Source organism: Triturus cristatus, chromosome 5_2 (assembly GCF_964204655.1).
Source record: "Triturus cristatus chromosome 5_2, aTriCri1.1, whole genome shotgun sequence".
Classification (NCBI taxonomy): domain Eukaryota; kingdom Metazoa; phylum Chordata; class Amphibia; order Caudata; family Salamandridae; genus Triturus; species Triturus cristatus.
The window spans coordinates 1,059,262,669-1,059,279,143 of NC_140588.1; the positions used below are offsets into that span (position 1 = coordinate 1,059,262,669).

The 16,475-nt window shown below is 44.6% G+C and overlaps 1 protein-coding gene across 2 annotated transcripts in view; it reads right to left on the reverse strand.

The window, feature by feature from the left end:
- The window catches only part of EFNB1 (ephrin B1), a 370,068-nt gene that overhangs the window by 112,259 nt on the left and 241,334 nt on the right, over positions 1–16,475 (reverse strand). For both annotated transcript variants that reach the window (XM_085608335.1, XM_085608336.1), the window contains 2 exons: positions 16,085–16,283; positions 13,941–13,998 (listed from right to left, as the gene is read on the reverse strand). In XM_085608335.1, coding sequence (XP_085464461.1) covers positions 13,941–13,998; positions 16,085–16,283 — 257 coding nt within the window. The remainder of the gene's footprint in view (positions 1–13,940; positions 13,999–16,084; positions 16,284–16,475) is intronic.

The following is a 16,475-nucleotide window of genomic DNA, read 5'->3' on the forward strand; positions in this document are numbered from 1 at the left end:
TGCTACTGCTTATTTTTCCCTCCAATCCCTCAGCGCTTAAACATTGAATGTATACATCTCTGGTGCTTAGCGGTCCCTGACAACCGGAGACGGCACCAAGCAACTTGTACCTGCAACAGCCACGGCAAACTCAAAAATACCAGATCATACAGTGCTCCGCTTGGTGTGACCTGCATGGAGCATTTGGCACAGAAACAGTTTTTCTATTTCCAATAAAACTTTACATGTGGAGCCCTCCTTCCACGCCCTTGGTGATTTAATCCTTTGTTTACTCTGTGTCATGTGATGCTTGTGTGTGGACAGGTGAGTGGCTCTTATCAGATTCCTTTTCCACCAGAAAAAAACAACACAACTGGATGCATGGAAGAGGTAAGAGAGGGTTGACCAGAAAGGAAACTGCTTATGAATGGACGAATAGATTTATTTTATTGCCATAACACTTACTGTGCAGTGTGACAGGCAGATTTTCCATGTTGTGACCCCGGTCTTACTTCTGCATGCATCCAGATTGTGCAACACACCTCACATTGGCCACTTCTATGCATCTACTGCAGCTCACAGCTTTGAAGGCTAGAAAGGGGGACTCGAGCTTTCATCATTCTGATGTTGATGCAATGAGCTATTTAACGATTTCCGGCACTAAGAGACAATTCAGTTGGTGGTAGACCCAACACAAGCTCCTTCGATTTTCTTTTTACCTCTTTCACCTTTATTTCAGCGAGGCCATCGAAGACTCTATATACCATAGCATATCTCATAGTGCCAAGATTAGCAACTCAGGTAGCAACACAGACAAGAACATAACAAGGAGACATTTTTAAAGAATAGTGTACTGCGTAGGCACCCGCTATCCATGTCTTTTTAGAGGTATATGTAAAACTAGGCGTGCATTGCTGTACATTGGCACACCACACTAACTGCCCTAGGAGGGACGTGCACATTTAATCTTTGCTTTAGAAGTTCTGTGTCTGCCCACATGAAATGTGTGTTCACACTCAAAAAGCAGGTTCAGGGCCCTTAAAAGCCAGAAAAGGTTGTGCTTTCTTAAGACGCTAGGCCGATCACTGGAAACACGAGCCTTGCGTTGACCGTATCCAGCCCACGTCTTCGTACGCCACACAAGATGGATGAAAAGCATCGCTTCTTTTACATCCCTATGTTTTTTTTCTGTACTCAGTTTAACATGCAAGGGTGTGACCAACGTCAACTAACCTAGTCTTCAATATCCGAGTTTACTCCTCTCTTGACATTCAAGGATAGTTGGTGATCGGACTGTGTTAACCACCTTATCTTCCATGCTGTATTTTTTTAATCCCTGGTTTTGCTTCCTTACTGCCTGCCTACTATGTAATGCAATTTCCGTCTGTTTTTCTTCACAGTATGTATGTAAAGCGCTCCGATACCTATGGGTCAAGGTAGCCCTATATAAAACTTTTAAAATTAAAATAAGTGACGGCATAGAGCCAGACACGAGTGACAGAACTCTACACACATCTATCGCCCTCTTAAATTTGTAAGACAAAAAAAGGTATGGTAATAAAATAGGTTTGTTAGGACCATTTTCTATAAAAACAAGCACACCCTTTACAAAATTCCTCTTTTTTCTCATGACCAATTCAAATGAATAAATATTTAAATTAGTCAGTGCTCTTAAAAGCTGTACCAGAGCAATTGTGACATCAAAAACATAACAGACCAAAGATCAGCGGCATCATGCCGTATATACATACACTCAATATTTGGAAAAACTTTTTAAAAATTTACTACGCAGATTTAAAAACTATTGACAAAAATAAATAAAATTCTTGCATTTTCGAAACAGTACACTTCTTTTTCTGCAAACTTTGCACGCTCCGTAGAAGTCATTATTTGTGCCAGTAAAGCTTTACCTCTCTACGAATACACCTTAACATTTAAATTTTGTATTTTGCGCAACAGGGGTTTGACGCGGACAAAGCTATTGTACATTTCCATATAGCTTTTATTTACACTCATTTGGCTCATATATAATGCACGTCAGCAGTAAGTTTAATATTGCGGCCCTTTCAGTAGTCAGGGGCTGACTATCCGAACAGCACTAGGTTCCCGTCACAGATTTTTGGAAATGTGCTGCCAGCAGGGCATTTATTTTCAAGGAGCGTTGACCCTTCCAGAAGGTTTAGTTTGAGGGAAGCTTTGTTAAAAAAAATAGCATCTTGCCTATTAACTAAAGGAGATTTGGCCCACCTGGATGAAATGACCGCTAGAATTGAAAGAGCACCTTATAAGAGATGGGGCATGGCTTGGTCAGTAAGATTGTGGAGCGTGGGGGTAAGTTTCAGGTTTTCCAACAGTCAGGCTGGCACATAATGTTAAAATACATTATAAGACAAGCAGGCTGCATGAGAGGGGCCCATGGGGCAGTGGAAGGGGAGAGGAATTCGGATTGGGAGGGGCACTAGGTGAGAGATAAACACAATATTTTGTAAAAAGCCAACATTTTTGAGGAATTTCAAAACAGAGAGGGAGAGTGTGTGTGTGTGTGAGCATTTGTGTCTGTGTATAGGTAAATATTCCTGGTGAAATCAGACAGACACCTCAACATACCCGGCTGAAAGAACTTGTACTCAACTATTTATTTAAAAATAGATTTATTAAGGGATGTACCACTCCAAACACCCCCTGAAACTACGCCCCTGTATAAGGGCAAACCACTTGTGGGCCGTAGGACACTTTGGAACTTCAGCTTTAGTTATCAAAATGTATCACAAAACTATACTGTACTTTTTATCCTGCCCACTTGAACACTTTGAGTGCATGGGGGGGGGGGGGGAGGGTGGAGAGCGTCATGAGGTCCCCCACCTCTAGATGACATCCATGGAACCCTCTGGTTTCCAGTCCCAGGCCTTTGTCTCAGAGCAGCTTTAGGACACGTGGGCCTAGGACCGAATTAACATGGGATATCTGAGGGGTCGACGGTTTTCAGGCTGGTTTTGAGAGGTTTGCGAACTTTTCCAGAGTTCTGACAACTTCCACGTCACAGGAAGGAGCAGACACAACCAAACTCTCCGTCACCACAAGGGTACCAGGAAATTGTATCCAGTGAAACCGGCAGAACAATAAAATAAATACTTTAAAAAAATGCAGATATACATCAGACTTAAAGTACACTTTGACCCCACCTTCTATCATCTGCCCTGCATCGCAGCCGATTACCCTTCTGCCTGCTTTTTAATACCCCTCTGAGCGCCTTCATGAGACCCCAGGGCTGCCCTGGTAAAACAAATTCAATTTATAAACTAAGCGCACAAATAAACCTCGTAACCAGTACTAGGATTTGTGAAAGGAAACGAGAGCAACTTGTTACCAGTAGAACAATCCTGCATGAAAATGGGACACCCCACACGTTTTCGGGGTGCTATGACAATGTGCTGCAGGTGAAGTGTTCTGAATGTGTCTCACCCGTAAACACAGCTGAGGGCACTGCAGGGGTCACACAGCACACGGGCCCTCCGAGGAAGGGAACGCCGCGCACTGCGCACCCTCAGATCTCTCTGGCAAAGAGTTCTCAGCTAATTGCAATTAAGACGTGTGGGCGGGAGGGCCAGAGCAGGCGCGTCTGCTGGAGGAGTTTCAGAGGGAGTTTCACAAGCAGAGGTGCGGCGGCTGTTCCTCGACGCTCCAGAAGCGCCTCGAAATAATGCTGTTCGAGAGGGGAAACAGCAGCCTTTCTTTTGCGGAGTCTGAGGGGGGGACACTTCCGGAATCATTACGGATACATGTGCGCAATCGTTTCTTTTCTCGATAAGCAGATTCCACACAACGAGGCCTGCTCTGCCAGGACTGCTCCCCCTCCATTTTGTGATTTTCTAAAGTAAAACCATCTGCTTTGCCGTCGGTGGACGTGGTGTGCTCGCCTTCTGTTTCTGATCTCCCCCGTGCAGATACAGTCGGTAATTCCTACCCGGCTTTGAGCCACTGCAAAGCGCAATTAATAAACAGCGTCTGGGTGGGGCCCGAACTCGGACTGCCGTAGAAACCGCCTCACCATCAGATTCGCCATTCGAAGCTTTCGAAACTTATTACATGTGAAAGAAAAACCCAACTGGCAACTTTACATCCGGACTATACACTTTCTCATCCTTGTACTGATATTACATATCAAAATACCTATATATAGGCCCAAGCAACACCTATAATACACCTACAATCCCATCCGTGCACTTTATTAACTCCCCTTAAACTTTGCCCTTCCCCACCCATCATCTTCAAATAGTTAGAAAAAATACTTGCCGACCTCTAAACATTTTGTGAGTTTTGTGAGAATCGGTTATGGCCCCTTAGCTGAAGGCCAGGATTTACGCAATAACCTTAAATTACAATATACATTCATCTATAGATCATATCTAGTTGATAAGTGTGAGACACAGCTAAGGAATTATCAAATCTTCCCAAAACTGCTCAGCACATTACAAACAACCCTGTTTGACTCGACGTTGTTTTTATTCACCACAAAGGGTTAAGGGGGTTCAGAATAAAGTTGCAAGGGTGGTGGATTTTGCTGAAATAGGCCATCGTTGAAATTTCCTCCAAAATTATTTTAGCAGAAACGTTCTCCCACTTACAGTTGGATTTAAAGGGATTGTTCTGCGAAGAAGAATTCACTTTTAAAACAACTTTCATACTTTTTTTTAACTTTAGAAAGTGGTTTTGCTCAACTTTTCACTACACTGAAAACCCACATACATATTACAAATATGTTGTGATTTAGTACCAAACTGTAATATCTTTGCATGCCCCTTTGAGTCCTGCACTGCACATTTTTTTTAAAATATATTTTCTTTTTCCCCACTCTCTTTTTACAGAACGCTGCTTTCCAGTGAAGGGTCTTTCTTCGCTTCAGCGAGGTTCCTATATTCCGTACCTCTGCAGCTGGCCTGGGACGGGTATCTTTTTGCATTTGAAAGTAAAGATTTTCTGCAGAATAGTGAGAGGGGGAGCCTGCCGATGGTGAAACGATGGGGGAGGGGTACGGGGGGCTGGAGCGGTGTTTAGGGAAGGATTGCGTGTCTTTCCTTTGCTTCTTAAAAGTCCCATGTTGCCAGCAACACCTCCGAAGGGGCCTCGGAGATCCTTATCAGCCGCCACGACAGACGCAGCGGCTTGAAGCATCAGATAAGCGCAGGCGGCGCTTCCTTCCACAAACAAAGATTGGATTCCCAGCTGGGAACTCCGAGGTCTGCATTACCAACCTCCCCCGGTAAGGAAGCGACGAAGCTTAGAGGATGACCAGCAATTAAGGGGGGAGGGGTGGGGGTAAATGAATTAGCAAGAAGTCCCACCAGCCTGCTAAAGTGCTCCTTCAAAGTGCTGTCACTTTTATCGCAGGGCCACCAAAAGTGCCCCAGGGCTGTGACTGAGGGGAAGCCAACACCTTCTCCCTTTAATTGGAGCTGCCGAACACAAAGGCAAGCGCTCCGCACACCAGTGGGCGCTATAATATCACACTCCCCTCACCAATGAGCGGGGGAGCCCACAGGAGGCCTCGTGAAAAGAAAAGGTAGTGGTGAGAGTTTGTACAGTACTTGTCGCCCAATAAAACAGGTTATTTGGAGAAAGTGTAGAAATAAACCAGCGTCCACACATTTATTATTACAGTTCAAAGGTCAAATTGCATGTTATTATTGGAGTAGAGCCGGGTTAACAAACCGCGCCTACCCTCACACATTCCTAGTTATTTACGGTACATTCTCTGCAGAAAGACGCACTTAAAGGCTCTTTATCTCAGCCCTCGGATTCGGCCCCTGCTCTCCGGTTTGACTTCAGCACCGGAATAAAAATCGAGGCCTAAACGAGAAATGGTGTTTATTACCATTGTTGAGGGAGTGGAGCGGCATCACCCGCACAAGACATGCTGTAGAGGTGTCCTTACGTTTAAAGTAAGTTTAAAACGAACATTTCACAGTGAATATTTTCATAGTTCATGGGGAAATACTAAGGGGCATATTATCAAGCACCGCGTTAAAATTATCCCCGCTTTAGCTTTTGACACCAGAACATGGGCTTCTATGGGAATTCTCCAGGGCATATTATCACGCCCATTATCGCCGCTTTAGCGACAGTTTTCTACCGCTAAAGCGGCAATAATTTCAACGTCGTTTCTTGATAATATGCCCCAATGTCACTGGGGCTATAAAGAGCGCAGAGTAAAACACTTTATAAAGATGTAGCTTCAAAACTTTTAAAATACTTAATTTAAAGAGATTTTGGGGAAAAAATACATCAAAACCATTCTTCGATAACAATACCCAGTCCACAAGACCACAGCACACAACAGATACAAAGATACACCTTTTGTGCGGTGCTGTGGAGTTAGGACACATTACTTGATGTGCTTCAGTACTTTTGAGATGTTTTTGTAAGTTTTAAATTCCGTATCACGACCACTCCTGGTTGTTTTTAATTATCAATGAAATAAAGAGCTGGTTTTAATGCCACATTCTCAAGTTGTGTGCCGGCATTTTTTTCCCTGTTGACAGGAGGCCGGGGCCTGGTATTTGTGCTTGGGACAGCCTGCCCTGGTCCAGTGCCGACAGCACTGGCATTACCAGGCACCAGTAGGAAAGACACGCACACGCGCTATATAATGGGTAACTGGGTAATATGGTCCAATATTGCCATCGAGGGTCCTGGTGAACCCACAGGACGCACGTGGACACGTTCCTCAAAGCAAGTGGAGGGCTGATGTATCCCCTCGAATGTGTATGTGACTACCACTTTCTGTTATAGATTGTCTTTTTTGAACTCCGTTTCTGTAGCATCCGTATGTAAATATAACAGGCAGGAGAGATTGCTTATGGATATGAATATATATATATATATATATATATATATATATATATATATATTCACTGAAAAAACCATAGGTTTCACACACGTTATAGTTACGAATTAGCATTTAAAAAACCTTGCAAATTCACTTAAAAAACCATAGGTTTCACACATGTTATAGTTAGCTGGACATTTCACTCGTGAAAAACCATTGAAATTCCCCCGTTATAGTTAGTGCAGGCAACTATAACTCACGCGACCGCAATCCTCTGCTGATGACGTCAGATATTACATCACTGTATTTAGACACTTATTTACCCATGTCTTCTTCCATTAATCTTTAGCTATACATGTATTACAAATATTTATTTTTCATAAAGACACATATGTCATCAGTGATGTAATATCTGACGTCATCAGCAGAGGATTGCGGTCGCGTGAGTTATAGTTGCCTGCACTAACTATAACGGGGGAATTTCATTGGTTTTTTACGAGTGAAATGTCCAGCTAACTATAACATGTGTGAAACCTATGGTTTTTTTAAGTGAATTTGCAAGGTTTTTTAAATGCTAATTCGTAACTATAACGTGTGTGAAACCTATGGTTTTTTCAGTGAATTTGTACGTTTTTTTAAATGCTAAGTTATGTATTTATTAAATTTTTTTTTTCAGGTTTTTCACAGAGCACGCACCGTGAATTTTTTTTTTTTTTTTTTTTAAACCGCGAGGTGCTAAAGCGGCGATAATGGGCTTGATAATATGCCCTGGAGAATTCCAAAAGAAGCCCATGTTGACACCAGAACACGGGCTTCTATGGGAATTCTCTGCGGCATATTATCACGCCCATTATCACCGCTTTAGCGGCAGTTTTCTGCCGCAAAACCAGCGATAATTGTAACGCTGTGCTTGATAATATGCCCCTTAGGACTCATATATAGGGACTAATAAATGTTTTCCCTTATATATAACTATTGGTGTGTCTGTTCCACTGCATCGCTGTTCCTCCCCAGAGGGTTGGGTGCAAGCATCATATATCTTATTATGTTACACTGGGAAACTCAATATTTTATTGAATCCGCCTGAAACTGGTGAAGGCAGGTGCTGTGGACAACAGCTTGTGACCGGCTGCTTGTATCTCCAAAGCAGGCCTCATCCATCTGAGGCCCGCCAAACGAGTACTGGTGAGTTGCAGTACTCATGCAACCCGCAAACTGCAGTGCCATGAAGCCGCAAGTCTGTAGCACCAATGGTGCACACACAAAACGTTGAGTCTGAAATAACTCGGTGAGAAGGCGACCCTCCAGGCCCGAGGGAGGAAACAACCGGGACCATTCGTAGAACCAAAGAATTGGATTTATAAATCTTTATTCAAAACCCCACATAATGACAAGTGTATTTTATTTGTAGTCAGACACAAGAGGGGGTTCGGAACCAACTGCTGAGCTGTTTGGGCTCCCTACATCTGACATGTCTGAATCCTAGCGGAGCGGATTTGGCCTTTAATAAATGAGTAGCGTGGGGTTGAATCTCATCTATTCTTTTTTAAGAGACACTTCAGTGTGCACAATTCACTGTAAAATTTGGGAAGGATGCATGTTTCTGTCTGAGCTCTTTCCTGCCAGTGGTCCTAATTTAATATTGTAATCTATGTATTTATTTGCCTTTCTGTAGAACTTACAAAGCTGGCTTTTGCTAAATTGATGTAGTATTTATTAAAGTTTACAAACTGTAGGAAATTGTATACATTTTAAATGATATTCAATAAAAACTAAAAATATAGTTTGATGAATGAAAAACGTGGAAGACAACTTTTTAGCAGGCAAAATTAAACGCTCTCATATAAATGTTATTTTTTCTTTTGCAGCTAAAATGTTATGAATGAGTTGAAAAAAATCACTGGCAATTATAATTTTGCCCAGTCCCGATTTGTACTTTTTTTCAAATAGCTTTTCACTGCACCAGAGAGTGAAAGGAGAAGGTGCACGAGAAGAGAGGTTGAGAAAAAGCCGAGTCTGGAGCTTGACTGACTGTTGTTGCGAGTAGATGAACAGGGCAGGACTGGCGATCGGGGACACTGGGGTAAACCCCGGCAGGCTGGGGGACAGGGCTGGATGGACACAAGCGCGAAAGTAGCCTTCCGGTGCAGCACAGAATGTTCTTCCAGGCACATACCTGCAACGCTTCTACAGAAATACAAAGTTGCTGGGAACTCTGCCAGGCTCTGAATGATTTCAATATTTCACAAGTTTAGCTTCAGAACCCTCTGTAAAATCAATGTGTTTTTTAGCCACATATTTGAAACATTGCACTGTAAAATGAATCCATGATTGGTGCTGGGTGGGGGAGGTGAGTGATGGCTCCTTGAAAGTTCCAGGGTTTTTTTGGTAGGAGGGGGGGTTGGTTTACTGCTTTTCTTACTTGCTCGATGCAATATGGGGCTTACACAGGGCCTCATTTAAGGAAAGATAATCTTACTCCATATTGATGTCACATGAGGTCTGTTCAACGTTGATTACTTAAAACCTGAGCTGAGGTGGTTAAGTACAGGCCGCGAGATGTGCGGTTAAAACGCCCCAGCCTGACAGTAGCACATTTATTTATTTTAGGGTTTTTATATAGGGTGTACCAGGCCCAAGAACACGAGTGGTTTACATAAAATCATGTAATAAAAAAAGGGCAAATACAGTTGGGAGAACAAAGGCTGGGGCATCCCTCTGCCAGGAGGGGGACCAGGGAACCAGGGCCGCTTTTAGAGCCCTGTGGGACCCCCTTAAAATGTATGAAAAGTCCAGGCAAAGGTATGAAAGTCTTGTAGTTGAAGGCTGACTCCAGTTTTTTCTTTGGGGTGAACATTACACAAAGCCCGATGCCAGCGGTTGGTAGCGCGGGTTGATGTAGAGAGTGTGGCGGTCTCGGCTCATATTGTAAATGACAGTTAAGGGGGCAGGAGTTGGTGTTGACGACATTGCCATGCCACAAAATGTGCAGTTTGGGGAAAAGAGTTATGCATCAGCTAGAATGGATGAATAAATGAATGCATGTGGGTGGCACCAAAGTGCAATAAACAGAGAGCAATATGTGACCTAGAAACGTGTGGGCCTTCTGTAAGGTAGTGACAACACAGGAGGGGGGGAAAATACCTTATTCAAAAATATGTATGTCTAATTGAGCTGTCAGAGTGCACAACACATGTCAGGGTAATTGCTGGTTGCAATGGCTTGTCATAGCAGCACCTGAGCATGCTGTAGGTACCTGCTTGTGAACACACAGGGGCTTGGGAGTGTTTCTTCAGGCCCCAGGCAGACTTTGATAGCTCTGGAGCCCGGATTAACCCTAATCCGCCATACATCATCGCGCCATTATCAGCTCGCTTTTAGGGAAACCCTCTGCAAACTCACATTCGAATGAACGGGGTCGCCTGACAAGTTAGACAAGTGTTTCTAAGGTGCGATATGACATTTGGGTTTTTATTAGACATTTATGCATTTTTACATTGCGGAGTTTCACACTGACATAATTCTCCCCTCTCTCTCCATATATATATATATATATATATATATATATATAATATATGAATACAATGTCGTCAAGCAGACACGATTGACGGTTGGCACCTACACTTCTGACACGATGAAACACATCTTGATGGTTTTTCTGCTGTCCCTCTAGGCTCTGAAAATATTGGAAATATGTTTCTTTCTACTCAGTTTGGGAAATATTTGACGTTTTCTTGCTCGACTCTCACATGAAAGGCTGCCACCGCTTCGCTCTAACTCGGGTTACCCTTTATTACTTTCCAACATGTCAAACAAGGTAGGTTTTCATAAATGTTGCCTTTATGCGAGGGGTCAGATTTCGGAGGGGGCGGTGAACAGCGTGACCCGGGCGACTAAAATGGTGGACACGTTTTGTGTTTTGTAAAGGTGGATTAGAACCTGTATTTTCGCTTGTAAAAACCAGCGTAAACACAGAGTGTTTCATGTGGGTCAGAAAATGACCGAAAACAAGAGTTTTCGGGGTCGACTCCACAGAACATACACGAAAAGGGGGGAGGGGCCCCGATGATAGAACATCGGATTGAGGCCGACTCCAGCCAGATGGACTCCAACGTCGCCATTTTAAAACATCTAGACTCTGGCACATCTCTAGTGCTATGGAGTAACACTGGTGCAGAACAGCGCTATATATAAACAAGTTCTTAAATAAATAAAACTGTCTGTCAAGTAATTATTTGTAGGTGGAAAGTCAGCTTCTCAATTCCCATAGACTTCGTCTCCCTTTTCTGTTAAGTCGTGATGTACTGTTTTTAGTTTTTTATAGCACAAACTCGACAGTTACAGATGGAACACATTCATTTTTGGTAGGCAAGGGTAAATTAAGTGATTTCTTTGCCCAGAATCACAGGATGTTGAGCGGACGCGAAGACTCGAACTTGGTTCCCCAGCGCCAAAGTCGGCACCTCTGGCCATTACGCCACAATTCGCGTGTCAAGACTGTCTGGTGTTGCGTTACATTGTTTTGTGTTAGGTTGTTTAGCATTGCACTGTACTGCGTTGTGTCGTGTAAAGCGTATTGTTGTAAGGTGCCAAACGTGGCACTAAATGATCTCCAGGCGCGCCGGTTTTCGAACACACGGAAAGAGCGAGTTTCTTTTCTTTGTTACGTGTCTGGTTGAGATTCCGTTTCTTTCCCTCCCCTCTGAGTCACTCCTACAGCCCGATACTCCGCTGTGTCCCAGCCACACACAGGCCTCATTTTCCAAGCTCGGTTTTCCTAGCAGTGTACTCATTAAGCCATGCGTGAAGGCAGCGCGCTCCCACGGTGGAGCTAGAGCTCCTCCTTGTGGCCGCTGGCGGAACAGCTTCACGACCACATAAAATTCTGAGCGTCGGGAAAAATGTATGACTCACCTGGCCGAGTCCATCTTGTGATGTGCAATTACTGGGCTGCACTGGAGAGCCCCCGCCGCCTCGCCCCCACCTACAGGCTAGAAAGCCAAAGAATGCGGCGAGCTGCCCAGCCCTGTTCGGTGTCGCTCCAGGAACTGCGCTATAAGGAACACGAGCCGTCAGCGGTTAAGCTCGGCCTCAGGACAGCATCACATAGCTGGCTTATGCAGCCGCCCCGCCTGTCCATCACAGATATTCATAAATCATTACATACCCCAGCGTTAATTCTTAACTTCCCTGTGTAAGTGATATTAATTAAAAACACCAGCAGGGTTGTAATGTTAACTCGTTAATTAAGGAATTCGAATATGTGCAGTTAAAGGAATGGCAAGTGAGTTGGCCAAGATAATACAAACTGAATGTGAAGAGCTGGGATTTTTAGCTAAGAAACATAGTTTACTAGCTTAATTAATGGCCTGTTACTTATTGGTACTCTTCAGTAATGCCTAGTGGTGTACGAAATTCATTTAATTAGCTTTCAGGTAATTACGCAAAATTACATAAAAATTACGCAAAATGCAAATCCACCATTTTGTACATATATTTTAGCACGCGATGCATCTTAAAGTTAATTTTTGACGCAAAGATAACGTTTAAAAAAAACAAAGCCACTCAAACAACAGCTGATCGTGTTCTATTGTTCCGCGGCATTCACAGTGAATTGAAGATTACCAGTAATTGGGCCATTACCGATCCATTCCATGTCCTGGTCTTTACGAATGAGGAATACCAAACCCCAAATGGACTTTGCCAATATTCAAAGTCATTCTAGGTTTCATTGCACATCCAGTTATTTATTGAATCCCATTAAAGTATGACATTACAGAACATCTTTTCCCTCTTCATTAGTCCCCTTTTCTGCCCGACTTCCTTTCCTGCCATTCTCCAAGTCTGTTAGTCTTGTAAGTCTGGTTGAATATTTTGTCGATGTATACCATGATCTGTGCAGGCCCAACAACGACAATACCAGTAAAAGCAATGTCAATGTAACCTATGCCAGCATAACAAAGTCAATACTCATAAATGCAATGCCAATGTATGCCATAACCTATGCCCCTGCAACAACATCGATAACAGTAGAAACAATGTTTATGTATGTCATAATCCATGCACGTAAGACAATGTCAATGTATGCCATGATCGAGACACGTAGAACAATGTTAATATCAGTAAAAACAAGATCAATATACGCTATGACAACTATACGCACACTATTGAGGATGTCGGTAAAAATGATAACAATGGCTGACACAATTGTGGGAGTTCTAACTCATATCATTGCTGGCGGATTCACCTACGATGACCTCCCCATCAACCCCAAGTCAGACATCCATGGTCAGACAGGCCCTGCGACTCCAACCCATGATTATCGAGTAACAGGTCCAGGTGGGTCTCGCTTAGCCATGGGATATAAATGCACCCAGGAAAAACCCAGATTCATCCCACAGATAGACAGTTGCACCACAAACAGGTCCGGGGAAATTGGCCCCAATAAAATACGTTTGCCCAGAGGCTCTTGTTCCCCAAAAATAACACAAAGCTAGATGCCATATGTAGATAGAAACATTCAACCAATCAGGATATGACATGCACACCTCACATATTGATCACACGGTCCCCATACTAGACATCTGGACACATACACACTAGCCAACACTAGCTCTTCCAGAGGTAGAGAGCCATCTGTGTCCCTTATCAGATGACCAATCTGGTTATTTATGACTAAGATGCTTATCCAAGAATGCAGAATTTGTTTTATTTACCTCACAGGATGTATATATGTGCGGCTTAAACTTCTGTACTTTGAGACCGTCTTCAGAGGTGCCTCTGTCGATACTCTTCCGGTCGCTGCGTTTAATTAAACTAACTTGTTTCTGTTTTGCCTGCCGCCTCTTGTCTTTTTATTTCTTTAAGCTAAATTCATATCGAGCAACAGTCTGCAAGACTGTACAAGTCTGTTGGTCTTCATTCTGCACAAGCCAGAGGCTTGTTGCCAGCACAAGCCCAATTACAACGGTTTTCAGCCTTTCCTGGACCTCCAATTGCCTATATCAGCCAGGAGGTTTTTTTATGCCCATAGATTTTTCCTCATAAATTGGATTCTTTTTGGGGACACTTTTCAGGTAGTGTTCACATACCTGTGAGGAACCACAGTGGACACCTCTCGGAAACCCCAACTTACCTGCTACTTCTCAACCATGGGGTCCATACGTCCTGGATTCCTGTGCCGACGACGAGCCCTGGAAGAGAATGTCAACATTAATGAAGGACTGTTGTTCTCCTCTACAGGGCGGAGAATCAGCAAGCCTGGGGCAGGGCCAACCCCTGGACAATCATGTGAGCTGCAAGAACCAATCCCTGACGAGAGAAGGAGGAGAAAAGGAGACAGAGAAGAGGGACAATGACAACAATCCGGAAGAGCCTCATGGAAAGAAGGAAGACTCGAGAAAGATTGCAGGGGATATATCGAATTCCTGAGGCTAGAAGGGAAGCAATAGACCAAGAAGTCCAGCATATGTTAGCTTTGGGGGTCATTGAACCCTCCAAAAGTGAATGGTGCTCCAAGATAGTGATGGTACCCAAGCCAGATGGGTCCATCAGATTCTGCATAGACTTTCGCAAAGTGAATAAAATCTCCCAGTTCGATGCATATCCCCTTCCTAGAGTAGATGAAATGATCGAAAGGCTAGGAAAGGCTCAATACGTCAGTATGCTGGATTTGTGTAAGGGCAACTGGGAAGTGTCATTACGAAAACAAGATAGGGAAAAAACAGCATTCTCCACCCCCAAAGGTCTATACCAGTTTAGGGTGTTACCCTTTGGATTACATGGCGCACCAGCCACGATCCAAAGGCTTATAAACATATTATTACAACTCTATACGGCTTTTGCAGCAGCCTACATAAGACGATATAATCATCTATAGTACGTCCTGGGAAGAACACTTACAACATCTGACCCAAGTCATCCAGACCCTGGGTAATAGTGGTTTAACCATCAATCCTGCCAAAAGCCGTTTGGCTGCCAAAACAGTCTAATACTTAGGGTACCTTCGGGGAGAGGGCTATATCAGACCACAGGAGGAAAAAGTCGCTGCCATCACTCAGATACCTTTTCCCCAGTCCAAAAAAGACCATAGAGCCTTCTTGGGATTAGTAGGATATTACAGACGCTTTATCCCATGTTTCTCACAAATTGCCTCTCCTCTAACCGACCTACTAAAAAAAGATGTCCACACTGTCAAACGCTTCCAAAATCCTTCCCAGGAAGAAAAACAGGCTTTCCAGTCCCTGAAACTAGCCATTACGTCAAAACCGATCGTTCTGAGCACTGATTACACCAAAACATTCCTATTACAAACTGATGCCTCAGAGAATGGTCTTAGGGCTCTACTGCCAAAGACCGATGATGAGAATTGCGAGCGGCCAATCATATACATCAGTCGCAAACTCTTTCCAAGGGAAACAAAGTATGCAGTGATAGAGAAAGAAGCCTTAGCGATCAAATGGGCTATTGAGACCCTTCGATATTACCTAGAGCAGGGGTACTCACAAACTTTCTCTTGGGGGCCAAATTTACAGTGTGGTTTGTGGCCGAGGGCCGCACCTTGGGGGCGGGGTAATTGGGGGAGGGGGCGGGGCTAGAGCAACAAAACAAAACTGTGACCATGAGGTGGAACACAGGTCCTGCAGCGGACGCCTTCGTCCACTGAGCCACCGGACCCGGTATACACATCTCCCTCTCTCTATCTTCCCTCCCTGTCTCCCTCCCTCCTCAGTCTCCCTCCGTCTCCCTCCTTCCCTCTCCCTCCGTCTCCCTCCTTCCCTCTCCATCCCTCTCCCTCCGTCTCCCTCCATCCCTCTCCCTCCGTCTCCCTCCGTCTCCCTCCGTCTCCCTCCGTCTCCCTGTCTCTCTCCCTCTGTCTCCCTCCCTCTGTCTCCCTCCCTCTCTGTCTCCCTCCCTCTCCCTCTGTCTCCCTCCCTCCTCCGTCTCCCTCCCTCTCCCTCCCTCCTCCGTCTCCCTCCCTCCTCCGTCTCCCTCCCTCCTCCGTCTCCCTCCCTCCTCTGTCTCCCTCCCTCCTCCGTCTCCCTCCCTCCTCCGTCTCCCTCCCTCCTCCGTCTCCCTCCCTCCTCCGTCTCCGAGAATCAGCAAGCCTGGGGCGGGACCAACCCCTGGACAAACACGTGAGCCGCAAGAACCAATCCCTGATGAGAGAAGGAGGAGAAAAGGAGACAGAGAAGAGGGACAATGACAACAATCCGGAAGAGGCTCTGGGAAAGAAGGAAGGCTCGAGAAAGATTGCAGGGAATAACGAGGAACAAAGACCGGTGACAAGAGGGAGTTGGTGAGAGCTGAGGCAGGACTTCGAGAAGACTGTCAGGGCGCTGCTGCCCAGGACGACGACGAGGAAAGAAAAGCCCCCGTCGTATGGTGGGAAGAGTGGTGGTCCCCGGAGGAAGTGAAGGAGCCACCGCAACTCGGCATAAGGCGCCTCCTGGGATCCCGTCTTCTGGAAACGGCACACCTGAGAAGAAACAGAGGAGAGAAAAAAGTGAAGAAACACCCTTTTCCTTATTGAAGCTGTTGGAAAACGAGGCAGCATCTGTGAGGCCTGCACAAATAACATTACTACATTTGTCCTTCACTGGGAACCAAACACCCAATTGTAGCGCCTGACTCTCAGAGGGTAGCGTTGCAGAGCAGTCTGAGGCTTAAT